Source organism: Chiloscyllium plagiosum, chromosome 7, assembly GCF_004010195.1.
Source record: "Chiloscyllium plagiosum isolate BGI_BamShark_2017 chromosome 7, ASM401019v2, whole genome shotgun sequence".
Classification (NCBI taxonomy): Eukaryota; Metazoa; Chordata; class Chondrichthyes; order Orectolobiformes; family Hemiscylliidae; genus Chiloscyllium; species Chiloscyllium plagiosum.
Genome location: NC_057716.1, coordinates 40,374,804 through 40,400,071, shown reverse-complemented (window position 1 = coordinate 40,400,071; position 25,268 = coordinate 40,374,804). Strand labels below are relative to the sequence as shown.

The 25,268-nt window shown below is 39.0% G+C and overlaps 1 protein-coding gene across 4 annotated transcripts in view; it reads left to right on the top strand.

Moving 5' to 3' along the window:
• itprid2 (ITPR interacting domain containing 2) overlaps nt 1-21,744 on the top strand; it is a 154,167-nt gene extending 132,423 nt beyond the window's left edge. For all 4 annotated transcript variants that reach the window (XM_043693469.1, XM_043693468.1, XM_043693470.1 and 1 more), the window contains 6 exons: nt 1,272-1,399; nt 6,411-6,561; nt 8,793-8,852; nt 12,198-12,659; nt 18,542-18,660; nt 20,772-21,744. In XM_043693469.1, the coding sequence (XP_043549404.1) occupies nt 1,272-1,399; nt 6,411-6,561; nt 8,793-8,852; nt 12,198-12,659; nt 18,542-18,649 (909 nt within the window). In that variant the 3' untranslated portion in view covers nt 18,650-18,660; nt 20,772-21,744. The remainder of the gene's footprint in view (nt 1-1,271; nt 1,400-6,410; nt 6,562-8,792; nt 8,853-12,197; nt 12,660-18,541; nt 18,661-20,771) is intronic.
• Nucleotides 21,745-25,268: the final 3,524 nt, after the last annotated feature.

Genomic DNA, 25,268 nt, shown 5'->3' with positions numbered 1-25,268 from the left:
TTAGGGGTTTAGATAGGGTTGACCATGAGAACTTTTTTCCACGTATGGAGTCAGCTATTACGAGGGGGTATAGCTTTAAATTAAGGGGTGGTAGGTGTAGGACAGATGTTAGGGGTAGATTCTTTACTCAGCGAGTCGTGAGTTCATGGAATGCCCTGCCAGTAGCAGTGGTGGACTCTCCCTCTTTATGGGCATTTAAGCGGGCATTGGATAGGCATATGGAGGATTGTGGGCTAGTGTAGATTAGGTGGGCTTGGATCGGTGCAACATCGAGGGCCAAAGGGTCTGTACTGCGCTGTATTCTTCTATGTTCTAAATGTTCATTCCAGGTTCATTGGTGTTATTAACACTCAGAGTCACAGATTCATAAAGATGTACAGCATGGAACAGACCATTTGGTCCAGTTCGGCCATGCTGACCAGATATCCTAAATAAGTCTAGTCTCATTTGCCAGCACTTGGCCCATATCCTTCTAAACCCTTCCTCTTCAGATACCTATCCAGATGCCTTTTAAATGTTGTAATTGTCCCAGCCTCCAGCACTTCCTCTGACAGCTCATTCCATACATGCACTACCCTCAACGTGAAAAGGTTGCCCCTTAGATTCCTTTTAAGTCTTTCACATCTCATCATAAACCTATGTCCTCTAGTTTTGGACTTCCCATCCTCAGGGAAAAGATCTTGACTATTTATCCTATCCGTGCCCCTCATGATGATTCTTGATCGTCCAAAATGGAGGACTGAAAAACAATTGTGGGTGTAAGAGTTGTTCCTTTTTTGTTTTGAGGTATTTTAGGTGTTGGAGCTGATTTCCTCAAATTCCAGGAGCTCTAATTACTGTTTTATAAGCTGTTGCATTATTTTGGAGCTTTGGGGGACAAAAAGCTCTTAGTGAATATCACAAAAAGGTAATTATACTTTGAAAGACATGAATTAATGATATCATGACTCTGCTTCTAAACTGAAGTATATCTTCATTGGACAGGCATCGCCTTCCTTTAATCAAAACATGTTCAGCAAATGATCTATTTCATTTAGGAATGCATTAATGTAAAATCTTACCATTGTACCAGCATTGAATTAAGATATACACAGTACTGTATTAGCAAGCCAAAGTCTAAATTCATCAGAGAGTCTCAGTGTTCAGCAATGTCTAAAAGCTAAAGTACACATTAGCTTGATGACAGGTGGCATTAAATTTACTTTCATGCGAAATCTCAACCAATGCACTGCACCTATAACATTAAGTTTTTCTTCAAAACCTTTTTTCAGACGACATATCAAGAGTTGCAGATAATGAGAAGGAATCTGAATTTTTTTAGAACACAGATGATGGACTTGGAATTCATGATGCTGAGGCAGCAAACTTTGGTGTATCAGCATTTATCTGATGAGGAGAGGTGAGAATTTAAAGCCTTGCCGTTCATTTATCAGTAGTGATTTTATTTTCATTTATTCCTTTTGTAATACAAATACACAATTCTTTATCCAAAACCCTTGGGACCAACTGGTTTTCGGAATTCGGAATTTTTTAGATTTCTGAATAAGTAACAGTTTAACCATTAAATTTTATAAAATCTTACCAAATAGCAGACTCACCTGTGAGTGCTACAGGCCCTGAGACAGAATTGACGCCTACCATGTCACACCCCCATGTCACGTCTGAGTGATGTGGGTCAAGTGGGTGTGGAGTTGGTTTAACTGTTTGCACGCCAAACAACCTTGTTAATGAGAGAAAAGTTTCACAAAAAGTTATTCGGATTTTGGAGCTTTTCGGATTTTGGATTTTGTGTACCTGTACGATATTATTCCATATATTTTGCCATTTTTTTCCATTTATTCCATTTTTTTTTTAAACTTACACTTTTTTCCCCTAAGTCCATACTAAATAGGTAATCTCCCTACAAAACTGTTAATATGTGTAGTGCATTTTGAGTGCAGGAAATGTAGGAGATATTTAATTGGAGAAGACAACACAGAAGATTTTATTTAAATTCATTAGGAGTTACTGAACAAAGCTTTTATTGCATCAAATAAAATTAATTGCATTTCACTGCCATTTAGTAAGATATACTGTTTGAAAAGTGAAAGAAGTTGAAAGCTAACTGACAGTTCCTAGATCCATGAGAGCATGCATTGCAGGGATGTTAGACAAACTAACGACAACACTGTGCTGTAGGATTGGCCTTTCAAGGAGAGGGCGTATAAGGGGAATGGTGGGAGACCCTTTAGTTAGGAGAATGGATACCATACTATGCAGCTTAGATTGAGAGTTCCAGAGGCTGTGCTGCCTCACAGTTTGAAGATTGAGACCGTATCCTTGGTTTGCGAGTGGAACTTGGAATCTAAAAGTTCTGATCCAGTTGTCAAATGGTTGCCAATGGCATAGGTAGGACTGAGAAAGAGGATCTGCCAAAGGAGGATAATTTTAACAACCAAGCCTCATTTAACATCCAAAGCAGGCATTCTGCAAAGCAAGGACTCTAAATAATAGTCAAGAATAAAATGAAAGCTAAAAGCTGCCTCATGCTGATCCTAATAATCTGTGTGTCTTTAGATGAGTTCCTCATCAAACGTAGCACCTCGTTACAGATTGTTGGGCAGAGTTGACCCATCGGGTTAAAATCACATTGGGCTTTTTATAATGTTCTCTAATTTGGCTTCATACATAATGGCACGTAACTGTGTTTAGTGAGTTCCTCTGATGCTGAAGAAAAGTATTAAAACATTTAATTGTGTTAAAGCAGTGCTGGAATGGAAGTTGGTTAGGCACTAAAGGGGAGAAAGTCTTATTGGGTGATAGGGTTAGAACGTTTTGGGTGTGGTGTGGAGTGGAACTGACTAGATTGCTCTATAAAGAATCAGCATGGACTTGATGTGTCAAATGCGCCTTTCTGAGTCATAATGATTTCATAAACATCTAGGGACTAATTAAAAAACAAAAACACTACATGAGCTATTATAAAATTGACATACAATAAATAAGATGTGATGGTTGAACACGTGGCTCAAAGATTAAAGTGGGAGAATTATGTTTTGATTAATGTTTCCGCTCATCTGGGATTCTAAAACCAGGTGACTCTTCAAAGTAAAGGGTCTCCCCTTTAGGAAGGAGAAAATGAGGAATTTCTTCTGAGCTTTGTAATCTTTAGAATTGTCTCCCCAAGAGAGTGGTAGAAGTTGGGAGTCTTTGAATATATCAAGGCTGCCAAGCAGATATTTTCTAGACAAGGGAGTCTAGAGTTATTGGAGGACAGGCATGAAAGTGAAGTTGGGGCCGCAATTGTTTCAGGCAGAATCATTGACTTGTAGAGCAGCTTCAATCTGACCAAATGACCTACTCCTGCCATTTCTTGTGTTTTCATGACAAGGCTCCTAGTCTGTTGCATGTTATATTGTCATAAATGTATATCCCTAGATGTCTAGTATAATATATAATCTTCATTGACTAAAATATAATGTTAGTGTAAACCAGGTCGCAAGTGTTCAGGCTGGTTACAGTCAGTTTCAAGTTGCCAGATCTATTGTCAGTTCATTTTTATAAAGTGTCTACTTAATGGATTTGTAAATTCTCAGTTGTCTGGTTTTATGATTAAAAAGCCTTTAGATTTAATGTATATTTTATAAGGACTGATGGTGTAATCTTTTATCAGTATTTCCTCCAAGGTTTGAAAATCTATCACATCCTGATGATCAGACTGGCTGCAAAATACTTTTTTGGCATTTACATTTAATTCACTGCCATTTCTCCTCCAAATCTGCTCAACAAGAAGAAATCCTGTTTCTCTCTTTGACATGATTACCATTTGAGGAACGATCTGCATTTGAAATGTTAACGTGTGTTTTCTTATCAGTTGCTACCTGACCACCTGTCTGTTTGCAGCATTTTCTCTAAGTTACATAATTCAAAGATGTAGTTTGACCAGGACAATCAATAATTTCAGCATGACACCTTCCAACGCAAGCTCCAGTATTGCCCACTTAGTCGAGCATTCCTCTTGCTTTTATACTTAGCTGCATTGAGCTTCAGTCTACTATGGTAGCTAGATGATGTTTTGCTAATTTGAGACTATTCATGGATAATTTCAGCCCTGTCTCTATTCAATCTCTGCCTTTTGGGCATTCACATTTGTTTAAAAAATAACTTGTTAGCTGTGAAGCATGTTGAGACATCTTGAGAATGTATACGGTAGTATACATAGAACATAGAAAAGTACAGCTCAGAACAGGCCCTTTGGTCCATGATGCTGTGCGGAGGATTATTCCTAATCTAAAATAAGATAAAATAACCTAACCTACGCACCCCTCAAGTCACTGCTGTCCATGTGCATGTCCAGCAGTCGCTTGATTGTCCCTAATGACTCTGTTTCCACCCACGAAAACATGTTTCTTTCTATTTTTTCATCCTACTTGTATTTTCTTCCAGCTGTATCTCTATGAGCAATTTAATCTTCTCCTATTACACTAGCTTATTATTTTGATAAATTCTTCACTTATCTCAATTTGTCCCCTCCACTTCAACAGTCCTACCAAACTTGGTGTGATCCATGAATTTTACTGACCTGCATTGAACTTCTGTATTCAGGTGATTTCATGTAAGTTAAAAGGTACACCATTGATCTCCAGCCACTGCATAAGCACTTCTCCCGATCTCCACACCCCTCCTCTCTAAAATGTACATGAATCTTTGAGCTGTCGTCTTAACTATTTCCAAATTCTACTGTGAATCAGTCATTAGTTTCAAGAATGGTTTATTCCTAAGTAGCAGTCAAACTCACATAAAAGTCAACGCTTGATTTCTGGTCAAAAAATCCAAACTCTTTCTACTCACCACCTACATGCCAACAAAGTCAGTTTTGTCATGATGTAAACCTACTCATTGGTGGAACATAGAAAGACGCACCATCAAAGGTGGCAGTTCAATTCTTCATGCCTGTGCACATCAACACATGGTGTCAATGTTACCATCTCTGTAATGCATGCTGTGTTTCCAATAGTTCCATTTCCTAATATGTCAGTATGGCACAACCTTAGAACAGCAAATGTATAGCCCAGTTGAAACTTCAAGCCATTGAGATTGCCAGTTACCCAAATAATTGTGCAGCATGTGGCTGTAGTTGAACAGTTAGTGAAAAGCACCAGACTAGGACTACCAGTTTCTCATTGACCCATCCAAATCTTCTAAAATAAAGCATTAGCAATTAGGACACGACAGATTTCAAAGGCAGCCTTGGGCCATGTACCAGGCTTATGAAGAGAAACAATTTTGAACTGCAACAGATGATCAAGATTTCACATGCTTTTATATTAAGTTTTCATTGAAATTTTTTTTGGCTCTTTTTGTGCTACATTTTTGGAGCGAGGTTGAGCAGTTTTGATTCTAACACCTCGGAGATAGCAAAGAATTTGTAACCATGCAAAAGTGCTCCCTTAGCTTAGAACATAGAACATAGAAGAATACAGCGCAGTACAGGCCCTTTGGCCCTCGATGTTGCGCCGATCCAAGCCCACCTAACCTACACTAACCCACTATCCTCTATATACCTATCCAATGCCTAAAAAAAGCTTTCTGGTCTCTAGTTTTACACAGTCTTACAACCATTCGCTGGTTGAGGTTCCCCAATTTGTTACCATTCCAGATGAGTATCTTGAATCATTAAGCACCCAGGTGAGAAGGGATGAACTGGGTCCCCTTCCTTTTTTACCCAAGGTTAGTCGTAACAAGGTTAATTTTTAAAAATAAGTTTCCCTGGTGAATACCTTTCTCCCAGAGTAAGTTAATTTATCTTAAAAGGGGCCAGTACAACAGGTTTAAGTGAGTCAAGAGCAAAGTGGGATAATTAATTCCTATCTGCACTGAGAAATAATAATGCAATATAAGAACACAGATTAGGAATGAGATGTGAGTCCCCAAAAAAAAAGTTTAAAAATAGGACTAAGTGCATGTAACTCACAGAAGAAATGCTGATCATCTCAAGTCATTGTCATCAGACTGCAGGGTTTTTGCAATGTTGAATATTTTATTCATTTCTTTTTTTAAAAATGCCTTCAATCCATTCTACTGAAATTAGGTTTAGTTTTGTCTTCAAAGTAATGTTGTACGAGTTTTCTATTTCTTTTAAGTATTGTGGAAATGTTCAGTTCAGTTAAAATGTCAAGCCAATCCTCTGGATTTTATTGTTGCTCTGAATTGGATTTCATATCCAGAATTGTGTCTGAGAGCAAACTGTGATGAATAGTTCATTGCTTTAGCTATAAGGCAGTGACAGTATGGTCATTGCTTTCTGAATTGCTTCAAGTATGCCACATGAAAGCGCTGAATATCTAATGTCCTCAAATATTGAAATGTAACATATGTCAAGAGCATTTAAAGCAGAAAGAGAAGATTGAGTATTTTATCTTTGGTTGCAGACAAGAAGCTGACCAACTGCAGAACCTTCGGAATTGCGTGCGTATGGAACTCCAAGAATTGGAATTTCAACTGGAGGAGCGATCGTTGTCTCTGGAAGAACAGCTCAAAGCCCCAAACCAGTGCACCATGTTTAATCCTCCACCTTGTTCTGTGAGTTACATGCACTTAGTCCTATTGATCCTTTTTCTAAATTACTATACTGGATGGATATTTTAAATAACTTTGATCTTCCTGAAATGTATTTTTTTCTTCCTTCGTTTGGCCAAATCTGGCATCCTTTGAAATGAGGGAGAGCTTGTAGGAGTTGTGCCTAAGGCAGAAAAATGCCAGACCCTCCATTTGGTATTTCATACCCCCTGCAAATGAAATTGGGAAATGAATTATTGCGACTACCTCTGTTAATGCTCAATGCCATTCCTGGCTCTCATAGATTCTAATCAGGTCATAGGTTAATTGCTCCTAACTGACCTGAATTATCAGGAGACTATCATTCCAAGCTTTAAGATGATGTTGGAGAGTGGCAACACTTTTCACTGTATCACGTGACAAAATATAAATCAAATCAAATCAAAATCAAATGAAATTGCTTGTCATTTTTAAATGCTATCTTGTTGTCTTATGAAAGTTTATGTCCTAGGCCTGCAGCAGTGTTCAAATGAAACCCAGTGTAAGCTGCAGAAACAGCATCTCATTTCTCATGCTGGCACTTTACAGCCTTCAGAACTCAATATTGAGTTCAATAACTCAAGGCGAAGAACTCTGCTCTCCACTTTGAGTATCCCCTCACCTGTCTCCCCATGTCTTGTTTGTGTGGGTTTGCTGAGCTCGTGATGCCTACCAGCAACATCCATTCTTCATCTATATCTTTTCTCTGCTACCATTGACACTCCTGCTGCCATTTGCTCTGAGCACCTTTCCCTACTGTTTCATTTGCTGCTCCTCCCATCTGTTGACAGCATTAAATCTATCATTTTACAGGTCTCTTCAATTCCAAATAAACATTAGATTGGACTCATAACATTAACTCTGTTTCTCAACCGATGCTGCCAGACCTGTTGAGTTTCTCCAGCACTTTTTGTTTTTACTTCTGAATGATTAGCCCGCTTCTCCAAGGTTCAGTGGAGAAATGTTCTTCAGTTAAATGGGAAGACCAAAACAATTATCCTTGATTCCTACTCTAAATTTTATTCTCCATCTCTCCCTGATAACACACTCCATCCCTCTCCTTGGCAATTTCCAGAGTCCGAATCGAACAATTCACAACCTTGGTAGATTTGACCCTGAGGTAAATTACTGGGGTAGAATTCTCACTTTAAGTCTTGGAGACACATTAAATGACTGCGGGGTAACCAGCACTGATGGCAATGCATTCTCTGCCTTTCTGGCCTTTGCATTTTTCTCTGGACCTCTGGAGCATTCGCTCCCTCAAAAATATTTTTCTCTTCTTTTGTGTCTTGTCGAGCCCTGCAGATCCTGCATGCTTTTCTCAAAAGCTGAGAGTTTTGGGGACATAGTTAATGAGCAGTAATCTTATAATAAAGGAAAATATGTTAGAAAGCAGGTTTTCAACAAAAGGAAGGTAGTGCACCTGATATTTTGAAATCCACCATTTTGTCTTCTAGCTTGCAATTTAGAACATAGAACAGTAGAGCACAGGAACATGCCCTGTGTCCCATGATGTCATGCCAAACATGACACCAAATTAGACCATTCCCTTCTGCCTGCATTGGTCCATGTCCCTCCATTCCTTGCATATCTGTGTGCTTATCTAAAAGACCCTTAAATCCCCTTGTTGTATCTGCCTCCACTACCACCCCAGTCTCCTACCACACTCTATGTAGAAACAAAAACTGCCCCTCATGTGTTCTTTGAACTTCCCCCTCTCATCTTAAATGCATGTCCCCTTGTATTAGACATTTCAACTCTTGGGGAAAAAGATTCTGACCGTCAACCTTATCTATGCATCTCATAATTTTATAAACTTTGTATCAAGTGTCCTCTCAGCCTTTGCCACTCAAGAGAACACACCCTGAATTTTTCTAGCCTCCCCTTATAGCTGAAAGCCTCTAGTCCAGGCAGCATCCTGGTAAACATCGTTCTGCATCCTCTCCACATCCTTCCTGTAATGTAGCGACCAGAACTGAACTCAAACTCTAAGTGTGGCCAAACCAAATCCTTATAAAGCTGCAACATGACATCCTGAATGTTTTACTCAATTCCTGACTAATAAAGGCAAGCATACCGTATACCACCTTTACCACTTTATCTACTTGTGTGGCCACTTTTCTTTAAAATTCTATAGAACTGGAAAAGGCAGTATGTTTGCTGACCAGAATTTGCATGCTATATGTTTTGAATGATTTTGTTCTCTTACATTTCAGGGGACATTCGCTGATAACATAGATACTGTGTCTTCCTCCTCCCTCAATGTAATGGAACCGGTATGTAAATTGCATTGTCCCATGAACAATTTTTATATACAAACAGTGATTATATATAAACTACTTTGCAGCACTCAATCTTTTGAACTGGAAACTCCTGATTTCCTCCTATGCACTATATATCAATGTAGACGATCCAATGTGATTGACTTCTGTCTACATTTATAACTTGCTGGGATCAGCACTTTTTCACATTCTGTTATCAATTGCAATGCAGTTTAGTCCCTGTATCATTGAATCTCGTGAATTTGTGTGAATCGAGTAAATGATGTCAATTAGATTCCCAAAATCTTTATACTTATATTGTGCTCATTTTCTATTATTTTAGATTAGATTACATTACAGTGTGGAAACAGGCCCTTCGGCCCAACAAGTCCACACCAACCCGCCGAAGCGAACCCACCCATACCCCTACATTTACCCCTTACCTAACACTACGGGCAATTTAGTATGGCCAATTCACCTGGCACTGCACATCTTTGGACTGTGGGAGGAAACCGGAGCACCCGGAGGAAACCCACGCAGACACGGGGAGAACGTGCAACACAGTCAGTCGCCTGAGGCGGAAATTGAACCCGGGTCTCTGGTGCTGCGAGGCAACAGTGCTAACCACTGTGCCACCGTGCCACCCACACAGGCCCTTCTGCCCAACAAGTCCACACCGACCCTCCGAAGAGCAACCCACCCAGATCCATTCCCCTACACCTAACACTACGGGCAATTTAGCATGGCCAATTCCCCCTAACCTGCACATCTTTTGGACTGTGGGAGGAAACCGGAGCACAGGGAGGAAACCCACGCAGACACGGGGAGAATGTGCAAACTCCACACAGTCAGTCGCCTGAGGCGGGAATTGAACCCAGGTCTCTGGCGCTGTGAAGCAGCAGTGCTAACCACTGTGCCACCGTGCCGCCCACCAACTTAATAACATTTTGGAAAAAATGGTTTCAATATATTTGCTATCTTATTGATCAAGTTGATGCTGAATGCCCCCCATTGCTGTTCACATGGCTTGGTTGAAATATAAAAAATGGTCACTGGTCTTGGTGTGGATGTGGAAAGGGTTTTTATAAATCTCTGGTAGGGGAATCTACAACAAAGGGTTACTTTTTAAAAATAAAGGGGCACCTATTTAAGGCAGCGATAAGGAAAAGTTTTCGGTCAGTGTGTCAGCAATTTCTTAGAACGGTTTTCCTCAAAAAACAGTGAAGATAGAATCTTTGAACATTTTTAAGGCAGAGGTCATTAGATCCTTGATAAGCAAAGGGTGAAACATTATTGAGGGTGAGCAGGAATGCAGATTCAGTCATGATCTAACAAATGGCAGAGCAAGTTCAAAAGGCTGTGTGGCCTTATCCTGCTCCTAATTTGACTGATGACACCAAATTAGGAGATGTAGTGGACAGCGAAGAAGGTTATCCCGAGTACAATGGGATCTTGATCAGGTGAGCTAATGGGCTGAGGAATGGCAGATGGAGTTGAATTTAGATAAATGTGAGGTGCTGCATTTCTGGAAAGGCAAATCAGGGCAGAACGTTTACCCTTAATGATAAGGTCATGGGGAGTGTTGCTGAACAAAGAGACTTTGGAGTGCAGGTTCATAGCTCCTTGAAAGTGGAGTCACAGGTAGATAGGATAGTAAAGGAGGTGTTTGGTATGCTTTCCTTCATTGATCAATGCATTGAGTATCAGAGTGGAAGGTCATGTTGTGGCTGTACAGGACGTCAGTTGGGCCACTGTTGGAACACTTCATTCAATTCTGGTCTCCTTCCTAGGAAGGATGTTGTGAAACTTGTCAATCGTTTCTGAACTCTTTCAAGAATGTTACTAGGGTTGGAGGGTTTGAGCTATAGAGAGAGGTGAAGTAGACTGGGGCTGTTTTCCTTGGAGCATCAGAGGCTGAGGGGTGACCTTATAGCGGTTTATAAAATCATGAGCATGGATAAGGCAAATAAGCAAGGTCTTTTCCCTGGATTGGCGAAGTCCAAAATTCGAGGGCATGGGTTTATGATGAGAGGGGAAAGATTTAAAAGGGACAACTTTTTCACACAGAGGGTGATGCATGTCTGGAATGAGCTGTCAGAGGAAGTGGTGGAGGTTGGTACAATTACGACATTTAAAAAGACATCTGGATGGGTACATGAATAGTTAGGGATTTTAGGGATATGGGCCACATGCTGGCACATGGGACTAGATTAATTTAAGATTCTGGTTGGTCTGGACAAGGTGGACTGAGGGTTTTTTTTTCTGTTGTACATCTCTAGGACTATGACTCCATGACTAGTTAGTAACAGGAAGAGCAGAACTAATTTGATAATTCTCTTTCTAATGGCCAGCATAGGCACAATTGACCAAATGATTGCCTTCTATGCTGTAAGATTCAATCTTTCAATTGTATTGATCAAGAACGCAAGTAGTCATTTATTAAAAATTGCTAATCACATCATGACACTTTTTTTTTAAACTGAGATGCAAAAGAATTTCTTCTCTCAGGTAGTGAATATCTGGAATTTTCTACCCAAAGAGTTGTGGAGACTAGGTTGTTTAAGGTCCTTTTGAAAAATTAAGGAGGTGAGGCCGAAAAGGAACTGGCATGAAAGAGAACTTGAGGCTTGGGGCAGATCAGTCATGATCTTGTAGGATGGAGGAGCAAGCTTGAGGGGCTGAATAGCCAACTCTTATTTCTTTGCTGATATTGTAACAAATTCCCGGCCACAACGTACTAACGATAGAGGATCATGCTAATGAATGCAAGAAAAGAGCTGAATGTGGGTTTTATCATTCTCACTCTGATACCTCAATGTTCTGTAAAACAGATCTGAACTATGTATGGTGTAGGAACAATGAATATTGAAGTCAGTCTTGAAATAAGGAAACATTTTAAAGCACTGATTTTAAATTACTAATGCTTCAAGAGCATTCCTAACTGGCCCATGAATGAATATGGAAAATAGTTTTACACTAGACTTATGTATTCTAATTCAGAATAAGTTGGAAGCTTTAGTTTTCTTTGTTGTAAAGTAATAAGTTTATACACACCACACACACAAAATACATATATATATTTACTCTCATCTGCTCCAATCATATTTCCATAGTAATAATCTGGGAATGCTTACCATTGTAATGATTTTAACTGATTTAAGCAAAGTGATATTTTTAGTTTATCCATGTTTACATATATAGTACCTTACTTAGCACTAAATGACACAGGTAAAATAGAAAATAAAATTTGCACCAAATAAGCTTGTTCTCTCCTGTTGAAAGGTGGAAATTTCCAGTAATATATTATTTTCTGTATAATATTCTGTCACTGATTTATTGTTAATTTTTGTTTAAATCCAGGTAAATGAGCTTTTGAGGGAACAGTCTTACCTTCGATCTGAACTAGGGTTCTCTGAAGATGAATGTGATTACCCGCAATCCTACTCTACACCCTGCACTAACTTAGACTCAACTTCGCGTTGTTCGAGCCCAGGCCAGATGCCTAAATATTCAAGGTCTCTGGGTCACAATTATCAAGGTGCACCAAGCTCTACTGTACACTCTGAAAAATCAGCAACCCCAGCTACCTCGTCATCGCAAAGCAAGCAGGTTTATCGTTCTTCAGTTATGCTGACTCCCTCGCTCCCTGCCCGAGTTGGACAGGGAAAGCAGGTTACAGAAGACGGGTCGTCACCAGGATCTGTGCAACTGAAGTCAGGAAGTGAGATGCCTGAACTGACTGGAGCTACAGCAGTCCCTATTGCTAAAGAAGCACAAAGCAACATTTTGGATCATCCAGAATTTCAAAACGTTCTGCAAGAGGTCAGTGATTTAAATGTACTGGAATCTGTTGAGGTACTGAAGGCTGTAGCAGTAAGTGGTCCTGTGAAGCTTGGGAATGTCCCACTTCTTGTAAATCCATGCTCACCTCAGTAACCACTGGGGCAATAGTTTTCCTTGCACCTCAAAAACGTCAGTTGGGTAATTTTGATTGGATCTTGAGGGGGTTTAAGTTCAGAAATCTTTCATTGCTTCTGTGCAGATTGCAAATGATATTCTAAAATCTCTGTTAACTACCGATGAAAATTAAACAAGCAGAACGTGTATCTATTTGGTGAACTGTGCATTGCATTTCAGTCAAATAAATTCTTTTGTCTTTATTTTCTGCTGGCCAGACACTTGTAATTCTAGCATTGATGGGAGTTTTGCAAGGGTCTCTGCACACTCTGAAGAAATTGCCTGGGAAATAGAACATTCTGCTAATTCCCACACACCCAGGAGCCTTCAAATGGATTCATTTAAATTAGAGAATTTGAAGGGTTACAATGAAATGAAGTAAACAGTTACTCAGGAAATGTAAGACTATTAAACACACAGTCTAACTCCTGTGGAGTTATTCAATTGATTTCATTCTTAGCTCACACACCCACAACTACACCTTCCACAGACCGCAAACAACCCCAGGACTCAATACCCACATCCCCTCCAAACCTGACAACCTCACCTCCCCCACTTCTCCTATTTCCTGACTTATTCTGCTCCAGACCAATGACTCCTACTTTCCCCACTCAAGATCCTACCATGCTTGCTGTGGAAAATAGGTCAGTTATAAATATAAATGGTGAGATTCCAGCAGATGGAATATTTTAGCTTGTGTCGTCTCGCCAAAATACATCTTCTGATCAAGTTGAAATAAGATGAAGCAAATGGCACTGAAAGTAATTATCTCTCGTAACCTAAGGGGGAAAAGGTAAGCTGTTCAAAAATGGACATAGTTTTATTATAAAAGGTTTATTCATATTTATTTCTTAGGAAAAAGTGCAGTGCTTGCCTTCATATTAATTTGACTTGTTAAAGATACAAACTGGTGATGATTTGGAGCTAAAACGAAAATATGATGTTTTCAGTTTCACCCTATGTCCTGATTATGGAATCACAAGCTCACACAAATGGTTCTTACTCAAAATCAATGATATCAGATGAAGAGAAGTGCCTTAAAATCCAGCACAAAATGGGTGTTGCCAGCAGAGGCCACAGTTAACATTCACAAACAAAGAGACCTTGGAGTGCAGGTGCATAGCTCCTTGAAAGTGAAGTCGCAGGTAGATAGAATAGTGAAGAAGGTGTTTGGAATGCTTTCCTTTATTGGTCAGAATATTGAGTACAAGAGTTGGGAGCTCATGTTGCGACTGTACAGGACATTGGTTAGGCCCCTTATGGAATATTGCATGCAATCCTGGTCTCCTTCCTATCTAAAAGATGTTGTGAAACTTGAAAGGGTTCAGAAAAGATTTACAAGGATGTTGCCAGGGTTGGAGGATTTAAGCTATAAGGAGAGGCTGAACAGGCTGGAGCTGTTTTCCCTGGAGCGTCGGAGGCTAAGGGGTGACCTTACAGAGGTTTATAAAATCATGAGGGGCATGGATAGGATAAATAGGATAAATTTTCTCTGGGGTCGGGGAGTCCAAAATTAGAGGGATTAGGTTTAGGGTGAGAGGGGAAAGATAAGAGACCCAAGGCGCAACTTTTTCACGCAGAGGGTGGTGCGTGTATGGACTGAGCTGCCAGAGGATGTGGTGGAGGCTGGTACAATTGCAACATTTAAAAGGCACCTGGATGGATATAGGAAGGGTTTGGAGGGATATGGGCCGGGTGCTGGCAGGTGGGACTAAATTGGAATATCTGGTCGGCATGGACGAGTTGAAACGAAGGGTCTGTTTCTGTGCTGTACATCTCTATGACAATCCCATTGAATTGTTTGCAAAGCATTTGTTAGTACATTGCATTTATCAGTTTTAATAATATATATGTGCATGTGATGGAGCAGATAAAACAGGTGCTTGCTTGAAAGTTTAAAGGCAAATTACATTCAGTATGGATAAGTTAAAATTGATCCAAGTCTGTTAACATTTGTGGATAAATTCAAAAGATTTAAATAATGTTATAAAAGTATTAGGCTAGTTTGAATTTTTTATTATTATTATTCATTCATGGGATGAGGGCATCACTGGCTAGGCAGCATTTATGGCCCATCCCTAGTTGCCCAGAGGGCAGTTCAGAGTCAACAAAATTGCATCGGAGTGTGGAGTCACATACAGGCCAGAACAGGTAAGGATGGCAGTTTCTTTCCCTAAAGGACATTAGTGATCTCTTTGGAAAAGTTGATGAGCAGAGAGATCTGGGAGTGCAGGTCCATTGTACCCCGAAGGTGGCTGCAAAGGTGGATAGTGTGGTCAAGAAGGCATATAGTATGCTTGCCTTCAATAGATGGGGATTGAGTATAAGAGCTGGCAGGTCATGTTAAAATTGTACACGACGTTGGTTCGGCCGCATTTAGAATACTGTGTATAGCTCTGGTCGCCACATTACCAAAAGGACGTGGATGCTTTGCAGAGGGTGCAGAGAAGGTTTATGAGGATGTTGCCTGGTATGGAAGGTGCTAGCTATGAACAGAGGTTGAGTAGGTTAGGTTTGTTTTCATTAGAAAAAAGGAGAGTGAGGGGGTCCTGATTGAGGTCTACAAACTTATGAGAGGTATAGACAGGGTGGATAGAAATAAGCTTTTTCCCAGGATGAAGGATTCAATAACAAGAGGTCACACTTTCAAGATGATAGGTGAAAAGTTTAAGGGGGATACATACGGCAAGTACTTTACACAGAGGGTGGTGGGTGTCTGGAACGCGTTGCCAGCAGAGGTGCAGACACAGTAGATATCTGTGACTCTATGGACAAGTGCATGAGTAGGTGCGGAGCAGAGGGATACAGATGCTTAGGAATTGAGTGACAGGTTTAGACAGTGGATTTGGATCGGCTCAGGCTTGGAGGGTCAAAGGTTCTTGGGCTGTAAATTTTCTGAATTCTTAGCAGGTTGGATTTTTCCGACCAATTGGCAATAGGTTTGTGAAAATGATTTCAGATTTTTTAAGAATTGAATTCAAATTCCACTGTCAGCTGAGACAGGATTCTAACTCTAATCCCCAGATTAACAGTCCAGCAGTAATTCCACAAGGCCATTGCACTCCGTGCCCCCTCACCCCACCCCTCCCCAATGACAGGAAATGGAGAGGATATCATAAATACATGGATACATAGACATACACAAAAATATAGTTGAAAAATTTGTTGAGCTTGAACTTAAAGTATAAATTCAGTTTGGTTAGGTAGCCATTATGTTTTGGCAAGGGGGGGGTGCGGGAGAGTGGTGGTGGTGGTGGTGAGGGAACGGTGGGGAGCAGATTCACTGGGGGTTCTCATGTTCTGCAAAGCCTTGCGTTTGAGTTCAATAACATTCATAATTCTTTATCATCTTATCTATGATTCTTCAGAAGGTTGAAATCAGCCCATTTTACAATGTGAATGTTCCAATGTGTTGTTGAGCTGAATATAAACGTTGTGAAAACTCTAAATAGCATTTGGTCATTTTAAAGTTGTGCCGTGATACAGTTGAAATAACAAATCTAGTGTTCAAATTTAAATGGCAGGTTATTGGTTAAACACAAGTCGTCGCTTCCAATGGTCATTTAATTTGTCTTGAATTAACATTTTTACTGACTTGATGCTTTAATTTTGAATTACAGAATTCCTCTTTGGAGACCTGTAAATGCTTATTCTGATTAGGGGCGAGGATAGCTCAGACAAACTTGGACAGGGTGATGAGAAATGGATCTGTTTAGAATAATGTCTGTGGGGAAATGACATCTGTCATTGTCTGTTGCAAAGCTATCTTTGCATGCATGGCTTTACATTTCCAAGTGACTTGTGTAACACGGGGGTGAAATTTCCTACCAATAAATAGTAACTTTTCTAACATTGAAAGGTGTTGCTCCACTATATGTGGTGTACATATGATGTGATGAGTTTTTTTGTTCCATGTTGAAGTACTTAAAAGAATCGCACATCAATTTTTTTTTCATTGTTAACTTACACTGTTTACCATAGATTATCATTTCAATCTTAGAGTTAATCTTGACTTAACTTCAGAATAAAGCTGCTTTCAGTTGATAGTTCTGGTAAATGGAGCTAGCTGTTCAGTAGTGAATTCCAAATTGTGAACTTGTTTACTAGTGTCTGTGCACGATAGATATTGTGATTTTTGTTGGTGGGCGTGTGGATCTCTACCTAGTGATGGTGCTGACTACACAAACAGCCAGGGGAAACCTTAGGGTTAACCTGCCTTTACCAGACCAACAACCTTTATTATATTAATTCAGATTTGTAAAAGATTTTTATTTTTTGGCTTTCAGAAAGCCTATCTCCATAAGGCCATCTGAAATCATTCTTAATAAGACTCCAGAGATAACCCGTGAAAAGATATAAAAGACAAATTTGTAAAGTATTCAGTTGTTGCACTTTCGATCTACCTAAGAACTATTAAATCAATGTTTAGAGCCAATGGTTAGAATATATTTTTAAGAATACAGTTTATGAAAAATTATCAGTTACCAAATGTAAGTTACCTTGTGCAACATAGAAACTAGGTTTAGATTGGAATAAAATCCAGTATGACTCAGCAACGAACTATTTCGTAGATACAATATATTTTTTCTACACGTTGTCAAACTGGCAATGAATTGGTAATTCAACTTGACAAAGCTTTTTAAATTCTCAGGATTAATACTGGTGATGAAACGTTTTCATTCACTTAGCTCTTCAGTGCTTTGATATGATAACCTTGACCTACCTCCTCAACTAATTTCAAAGTTTTGCTGGAGGTTTGACTTTTGTTTTTGCTGTGTCACTTAGTATCTTGTATCGTTGTATTAAATGTTCCCCTGCTATTCCATCAGTTGCCTTTTTATAAAAAGATAAAGAGATGTTACCTGTCAAAATCATGCCCTTAGGCTAGATCATTCCTGTGGCCTTTCTTCATCATGCCTCCAGATCTTGAATAGTTCCCTTGTGACCAAATGAGCAAAATGGGATACAGTATTCAGGATGTTGTTTAATTTGGCTGGAGTTCTAAATGAGTATATTATTGTTCCACTATTCTTTGACATGCTAAAGGAAAATTTATGTCCCTTTCAAACTTACCTTTTAGCTATTTTTACACTGATAAATGAATTGCTAAATATTTAATATTTAGAATAAGAATTAATGTTTAAATCCATTGAGTGGTTATGTTTACTTAAGGAAAGGCCTTCATTAACTGAATTGTTAGTTGCATGATCTCATATCACTGTCCCATTTTATGATTAGTCCTGGTTTATTATCATAGAAACCCTAAGCTTCAGAAAATTGGCATATATTTAAATATACAGCAGCAATAAGGCTCATAGCCTTTCAGCAGAATATCTGATTCGCAAACTAAACAGTGTGACACATTCTGAATCCCATCATTAATTTTTTTTGGAGGCACTAAATAATTTGATAAAAGCAGGATGTGGAAAATTGTGTAATGTTTCCATTTTCCACTTGCAAAATGGCCCCAATTGGGTTAAAAATGAACATTTAGTTTCAAATCTGTCTTACAAATAGAAAAGTAATGATCCTTAGGCGTGAGAATAACATCAGCATTGACCAAGAACATAAGAGAAATGTAGTACACAATTCCTAGAAAAGTCTAAATCCTGCCATGTAAACATCATAAAGAGGTTATTAAATTAATTGACTGAAAATATTTGCCTAGAAGAGATTACACGTCTTGTTTGCTTTTACTTTTAATAATTGCTGTACTTTTACAATTGCTGTAATTCTGTCACCATCAGATAAAAGAATCACTTGCTGGAGAAATAAGGCGGGAGATTATGGATGGACTTCTAGCTGCGATATCTCCAACTAGTAGGTCTGCTGTTGGGCAAAGGGAAGAGTTGTAACTGTAACTCTGGTGAGTAACTATTGCTAACTCAAACTATTGTGCTGGCAAAGAGAAAGAAAGTCTGTTTAATAATTTTCTTTTCTGAAATCTGGCCTTCCTCTTTTACTCAAAGTTGTGTCAAATTATCTAGAAAGCAATTTTATGAAATTCCTTCATGTTTGTATTTCAGTCTTAAAATTCATCATTAGTAAGATTTGAAATGTTTAAGATCCTCTTTCCTTTAGTCTGTGAGCATTTTCACTAGCAGCTAACTGCCCTGAACAACTTATTGTGTGTTGATGATAAAAAGGAATACAAAGATTAAGCAACCATTGTGTGGACTTGGATGATAACATTGTCAATATAGAGAAAGTAGTAGGTCACATTATTCTGTAATTTGTGTCTAAGGGTTAGGGCCATTGTAAAAGGTCCTTCATAGTTCTTGATGTCTTATGAAATGTTGAAATACCAAAAACTGCATCTACCGTGTTTTGCTTTATTTTTGCAAAAGATACGGCCTCCTTGCAGGAAGTTTCTAAATGAATGAGAAAAGCACTCATTTTTGGAAATCTGATTCATTCAACCAAAATAAAAACTATAGTGTTTGTATACTGTATCTTAGAACGTTCAATTAATCACAGGCAACCTGTATGCAGTCTCTTCTCGGTTTTTCTTACAAAGGGATTCCTCTTTGTGATTGGTGTCTAATGTTAAATTCCCTGTTCCTAAACTCTCTGCCTTATATAATAAAGGCAAGTACCCTATATGCCTATTTAACTACTTCATCTAATTGTCCCAATAACGTAAGGGCCCAGCATACATACACACCAAAGTCCCTAAACAAAAAAAACCCGAAGAACTGTGGATGCTGGAATTTAGAAACAAAGACAGAAATTGCTGGAAAATCTCACCACATCTGGCATCATCTATGGAAGGAGAGCAAAGCTAACATACCATTCTTTCTCCACTCCCAACCCCTCCCTATACTCCTTATGGCACCTTCCCACACAATCGCAGAAAGTGTAACACCTGCCCATTTACTTCCTCCTTCCTCACTATCTGAGGCTCCAGATATATCTTCCAGGTGAAGCAACAATTTACCTGCACTTCACTCAATCTAGTCTACTGCATTAGTTGCTCACAATGTGGTCTCCTCTACACTGGGACGTCAAAGCGAAGACTGGGCGACCGTTTTGCAGAACATCTATGTTTTGTCATAAAAAAGACTGAGCTTCCTGTTGCCTGCCACTTTAATGCACCACCCTGTTCCCTGGCCAACATCCCTGTCTCAGACTTGCTGCAGTGCGCCAGCAAAGCTCAGTGCAAGCTGAAAGACCTCATTTTCTGCTTGGGAACCCTGCAGACTTCAGGACTCAGTGTGGAGTTCAATAATTTTAGGGCCTGAGCACCTTGTCCCATGTCCCTACCCCAACCCCCACACACCAGGCCTTGTCATCATAGGGAATGCTACCTCAAACAACCCATTGTCAGCTATTAATGATCCCCATTGGCAGCTATTCATTCTCCCAAACTGACCTTTACCCATTCTTTTTGTCTGCTCAACTGTTTTTCTCCTTCTCTTTCTCCCACCACCAACACCCCACCACCCCATCTTCGGCATATATGCCAACCTTTTCCTAACTACAATCAGTTCTGAAGAAACGTCACTGGACCTTCAACGGTAACTCTGCTTTCTCTCCTCAGATTCTGCCATTTCTGCTGGGTTTTTGCAGCAATTTCAGTTTTTGTTTCCCTCTGATCCACAGTTCTTCCCAGGATCCTAGCCTTCATCAAGTACTCCCTTGCCTGTATTGCCTCTCATTTATCTGTCATCATTCATTGTGAAGTCAAGTGTTTACTTGATTTACATCTGAGAGACTGGGAAAAAAACTTGATGCTGTTCTAAGTTGCGGTCCTGTTCAAGCAGGTTATGTCAGTGTGAGAAAAATTTCTGCACGACTGTTTAAGGAAGTAATTAAGGCTACTGAATCTAAGAAAGCATATATACAAAGATCCAAATTTGTGAATGATGATGAAAAATATTGCTTGAAAAACGTGCAAAGTGAATTTTAGTTACTGACTGCCCTATTGTACCCATTTCATGTTCCACTTAAGTATAACCTGTTTTAATTTTCTTTTAGTCAAGGATGTTTTTTTATTGTGGCCTGGGTTCAAAAGAGGCAGCCTCCAGCACAGGTGAACAGTTTAATTTATGCCTCTTGGAATTCGTACTGGTGGAACTTGCCATTTGAATGCACCAACGTAGATATCCAGTGCTTCACAAAATGCTACTGCTACTGAGATGGGCTGCTTTTATCTAGTTATCTTTCAGAATACCTTGTATGCAAAATCTAAACTCAATTTTTGGTATTTGATTGTGCTTCACCGAGCTAAAATTGTTTTAAAATGGTTAACTCAAATGTAATGGGTGTATCATTGTAAAAGATTTAAATTTGTTCTAATATTTGTTGGTGTCTTTCTATTAGACATTTACCTCTTACGTACATAGTAAGGTTGAAACTTGAAATTCCACTTTTCGTTAAAGTTTAAGTCAGCTACATGTGCTGTAACACTATGGAAATTTGTTATCATTTCCTCCTTGGAGCACTGACCTCTATGAGGTATTCCCTGTGCAATAAATGTTTAACATGGCAAACTTGAATTGACAAATGTACCTTTACTACTGTTTGTAATCACATCACCTTTAATATCTCTGAAATATTCAGTCCACTACATTTTAAGAGGAAAAATCATTTTGTCATTAAGTTTTAAATAGAAAGATTTGAGGGCATCTTTCTGAGTGCTACAAACTGGTATGGGGTGGTCCTACACTGTATTTTATAAGCTTTAAGTATTTAATTTCATTTGATAATCTTGAATTTATTTCTAATCTTGAATAGGTGCAGTAACTGGGGTTGGGATGCAAAATACTAGTGCTGAAAGCTTTTTCTAATTTGTACTTGATACATTATGTTACCATACATTTATTTACTGAAAGTGTATGACGGTTCATGTATATGGAATGTATGCTAAAAGAAATTGTACAAGAGTTTAACGTGGGATGCATGTGGAATATATTGAAATCACTAATAAATATTTATTTTAAATATAAAAGACTAATTCTGAGTGTGATATTTTTTTTGTAAAATCAATTCTCTATTCATTTTAATTTGCATTTGGTGAGGAAGGATATGGGAGAGTGACAAGAGGTGGAAGACAGAGAGGCAAAAACTCAAGTAGGAAAATATGAGCATGGAAGGAAAGATAATAGGTACAAGTGAGTTTGATTTTGCCTTTCACATCCTGTATTAGGATGTGATGTGAAGTTGATGAGAACATGCTGAATGGTTCTGCTGCATCAGTGGCTAAACAGATAGATATTTATCATTTCTAGGCATAACCTGTACATACTCAAACTGGTTCTCACAAATGGTTAAACCATATGTTTCAAAATGCAAGTACAATAGGATAATGCGATTAAAACTGAAATATACTCTGCCTACCACAGTTTGCTCTTTGTTTTCTCCAGTTTAGGAATATTTGCAGAGCTGTGGGCTACATGAGTATCAAGCAGCAATCGTGACTAACAAGATAGGCCAACATCACCCTCTGTTTGACATTCAGCAGCATTGAAAATAGAATACACCATAGTGCCAAATGCTTATGTTGCACTCTCAGAGAAAGATGATTGGTGGTGCATTTAATACGAAATCACCAGATTTCGGGTGAGGGATTAAATTGGAAAGGCAAAGCATTTATGGTGATCTCAGCCAGTATAGAAATTAATCCTGTGCCATTATTGTCACTGCATCACAAATAAGTTATCCAACCAGTTGTGTTAATAGATCCCCATACAATCGGTGGCATTAATATTGTTGAAGCTCTGCTTTCAATAATTTGAGCATTAATATTGATCACAATCTAGGCCAGCCACACAAATGCCATGGTTATCAGAGGAGATCAGAATCTGAGTTTCCACTAACTATCCAGACTCTGAAAAATATTACCTTCCCTTTAACATCAGTGGGTGAGCATCATGGAATTTTATCTCGAGTGGCATTATTTGTCTATTTATACCAAATGGACTGCAGTGGTTCAAGAAGACCGTTCACCACTACCATCTTGAGGGCAACTAGAGATGGGGAATAAATGCTGACCCAATCAGCAATGCTCATATCCTGTGAATAAATTTTAAAAATTCATAATTGAATGACTTGGCACCTTATCTCTCCAGCCTCTTGCATGGTACATGTGAGCAGCAGTGTGATGGAATACTGTCTACACAGACTTACCCATAGCAGTACTTAAACATTTGACGTCAATCATGACGAAGCAGTTGCTTGATTGACATGTCATGCATTTGTCAAAGTATAGCCAGCACCACCAGCATGCCTTGGCTGCATACCTGCAATTAGTCATGTACTTAAGGCTCTTGGCTTGCACCTCCAAACCCCAAAGCCTCCCACAATTAGAAATACAAGGGTAGCAGCTGCACTAACACCTCTGTGTTTTATAACTTGGAGGTTTGATTTCAGGACATTTCTGAAGAATAAATTGCTGTGTGTGAAAGTACATTCTACTGCTATTTTGATGATCGATAGCAGCAGATATGGAGCACAGACGACTGGTTTTAAAAGGCAGTCAAACAAAACTATTGACCACTCTGCGATAAGGATGTACGTGATTCAGAATGGTGCAAATGTTTCCTGTTTTAAAAATTCAACTATAAGACACATTAACTGCAGATGTGGGACTATTATGGATAAATGATTGGCCCTCAGGTTACAGAAATGACTTTGAGCCTCAGTGATTGCAGTACAATTGAGATCACTTCTGCATCCTGAAGACCAATGGTGTGGCCTCTTGGGAACCATTACTACTCCAGTAATCAATTGCAGTCAGTATTTTTATTCTATGTGATGATTTATGAAAAGATGCTTTGGAAGAATGTTTACTGGAAAGGGAGGTACATCAGTGACGACACCTACATCCCTAATTTATCTTTTCTTTTGTGAATAGACAATGATTGTTTTAATCTTGCATTTTTTTAATTGTTTCATTTTTAATTGTTGATGCATTTCTCATTTATAACACCAGGGTAAATGTGAGCATCCATACATCTATGTGTTGCCTACTAATGTAAAGTTGAACCATTAAATTTAGAATTCATTCATAAATTGTAAAAACAGAAATTAGTGAGGGTACTGGCTAGCCAGCACTGTCTTTGTTATTGTTCCTGATTTCCAGGTTAGAAACATCTAAAGCAAGTTGTGACAACAAACAACTTGCCAGTTCAGTCATAGTTGTCTGTTGTGACAATAAACCTGAGATGGAAGGAATGAAAGTCTTCTCTTTCAGATTACAAAAGCCTTACATGTAATATAATTTGACAATCTTGGTTTAATTCCAAGGAGCTGGAAATGTGTTGCTGGAAAAGCGCAGCAGGTCAGGCAGCATCCAGAGAACAGGAGAATCGACGTTTCGGGCATAAGCCCTTCTCCTGTTCCCTGGATGCTGCCTGACCTGCTGTGCTTTTCCAGCAACACATTTCCAGCTCTGATCTCCAGCATCTGCAGACCTCACTTTCTCCTCATTAATTCCAAGGAGCCTAAGTTGTGCTCTGTGTCACTGCCAAAGATGAGGTTAAGAATTTTAGAAAGAAAGAGGATGTGAGGTGCCTGTTATTAAGGAATGAGATCAGTACAATAATGAAAAATGATCTTGAGTCAGAGGATAAACATGTAGAATCAGTTTTGGTAGAGTTAAGAAATAGCAAAAGGAGTAATCAGTGCTGGGCGTGGTTTAAAGGTCTTTATCAATAACTGAATCAGAAGTATAAAGGAATAATGGATCTGTAAGAAAGGGACTGGATAACTATGGGAGATTTCACACTTTGTGAATCAGACAAATCAAATTGGCAATTATAGCCTTGCAGTTGAGTGCATAGTGTATTTGGGATAGTTTCATAGTAAAATAATTCTGGATTCAACTAGGGAGCAGGCTATTTTCAGACCTGGTAACGTATTATGAGACAGCATTAAAGAATTAAATCCAGTAAAAAAAGTTCTCTCTAAATGATCATGACATGGTAGAATTTCACACTTGACTTGAGGATGAGAAATGTGTATCGGAAACTTCCTTAAACATTTTACAATTCATTAAGGGGAAGTTGACATTGCTGGCTAGGCCAGCATTTATTGTCCATTGTCTAAGTGCCCAGAGGATAGCTAAGTGTCAACCATGTTGCTGGGGATCTGGAGTTACTTGTAGGCCAGACCAGGTAAAGACAGCAGTCTCCTTCCCTAAAAGACATCAGTGAACCAGATAGATTTTTCTGACAATCAACAACAGACTTATGATCATCATTAGACTTTTAATTCCAGATTTACTTTATTGAATTTGAACACCTGCCATAGCAGGATTTGAACCCAGGTCCTGAGAATATTGCCTGGGTCTCTCAATTAATGGTCTAGCACTTAGGCCATTGACTCCTCAGTAAAGACAATTACAAGAGTCTGATTAAGAGTTTGCTAAAGTGCATAGAGAAAATAGGTATAGAGATAAGATGATACAGAAGCAAAGGCATGTTATTTCATAACTCTCAACAAACATATACTATTTATAAGCAGGAAGCACAA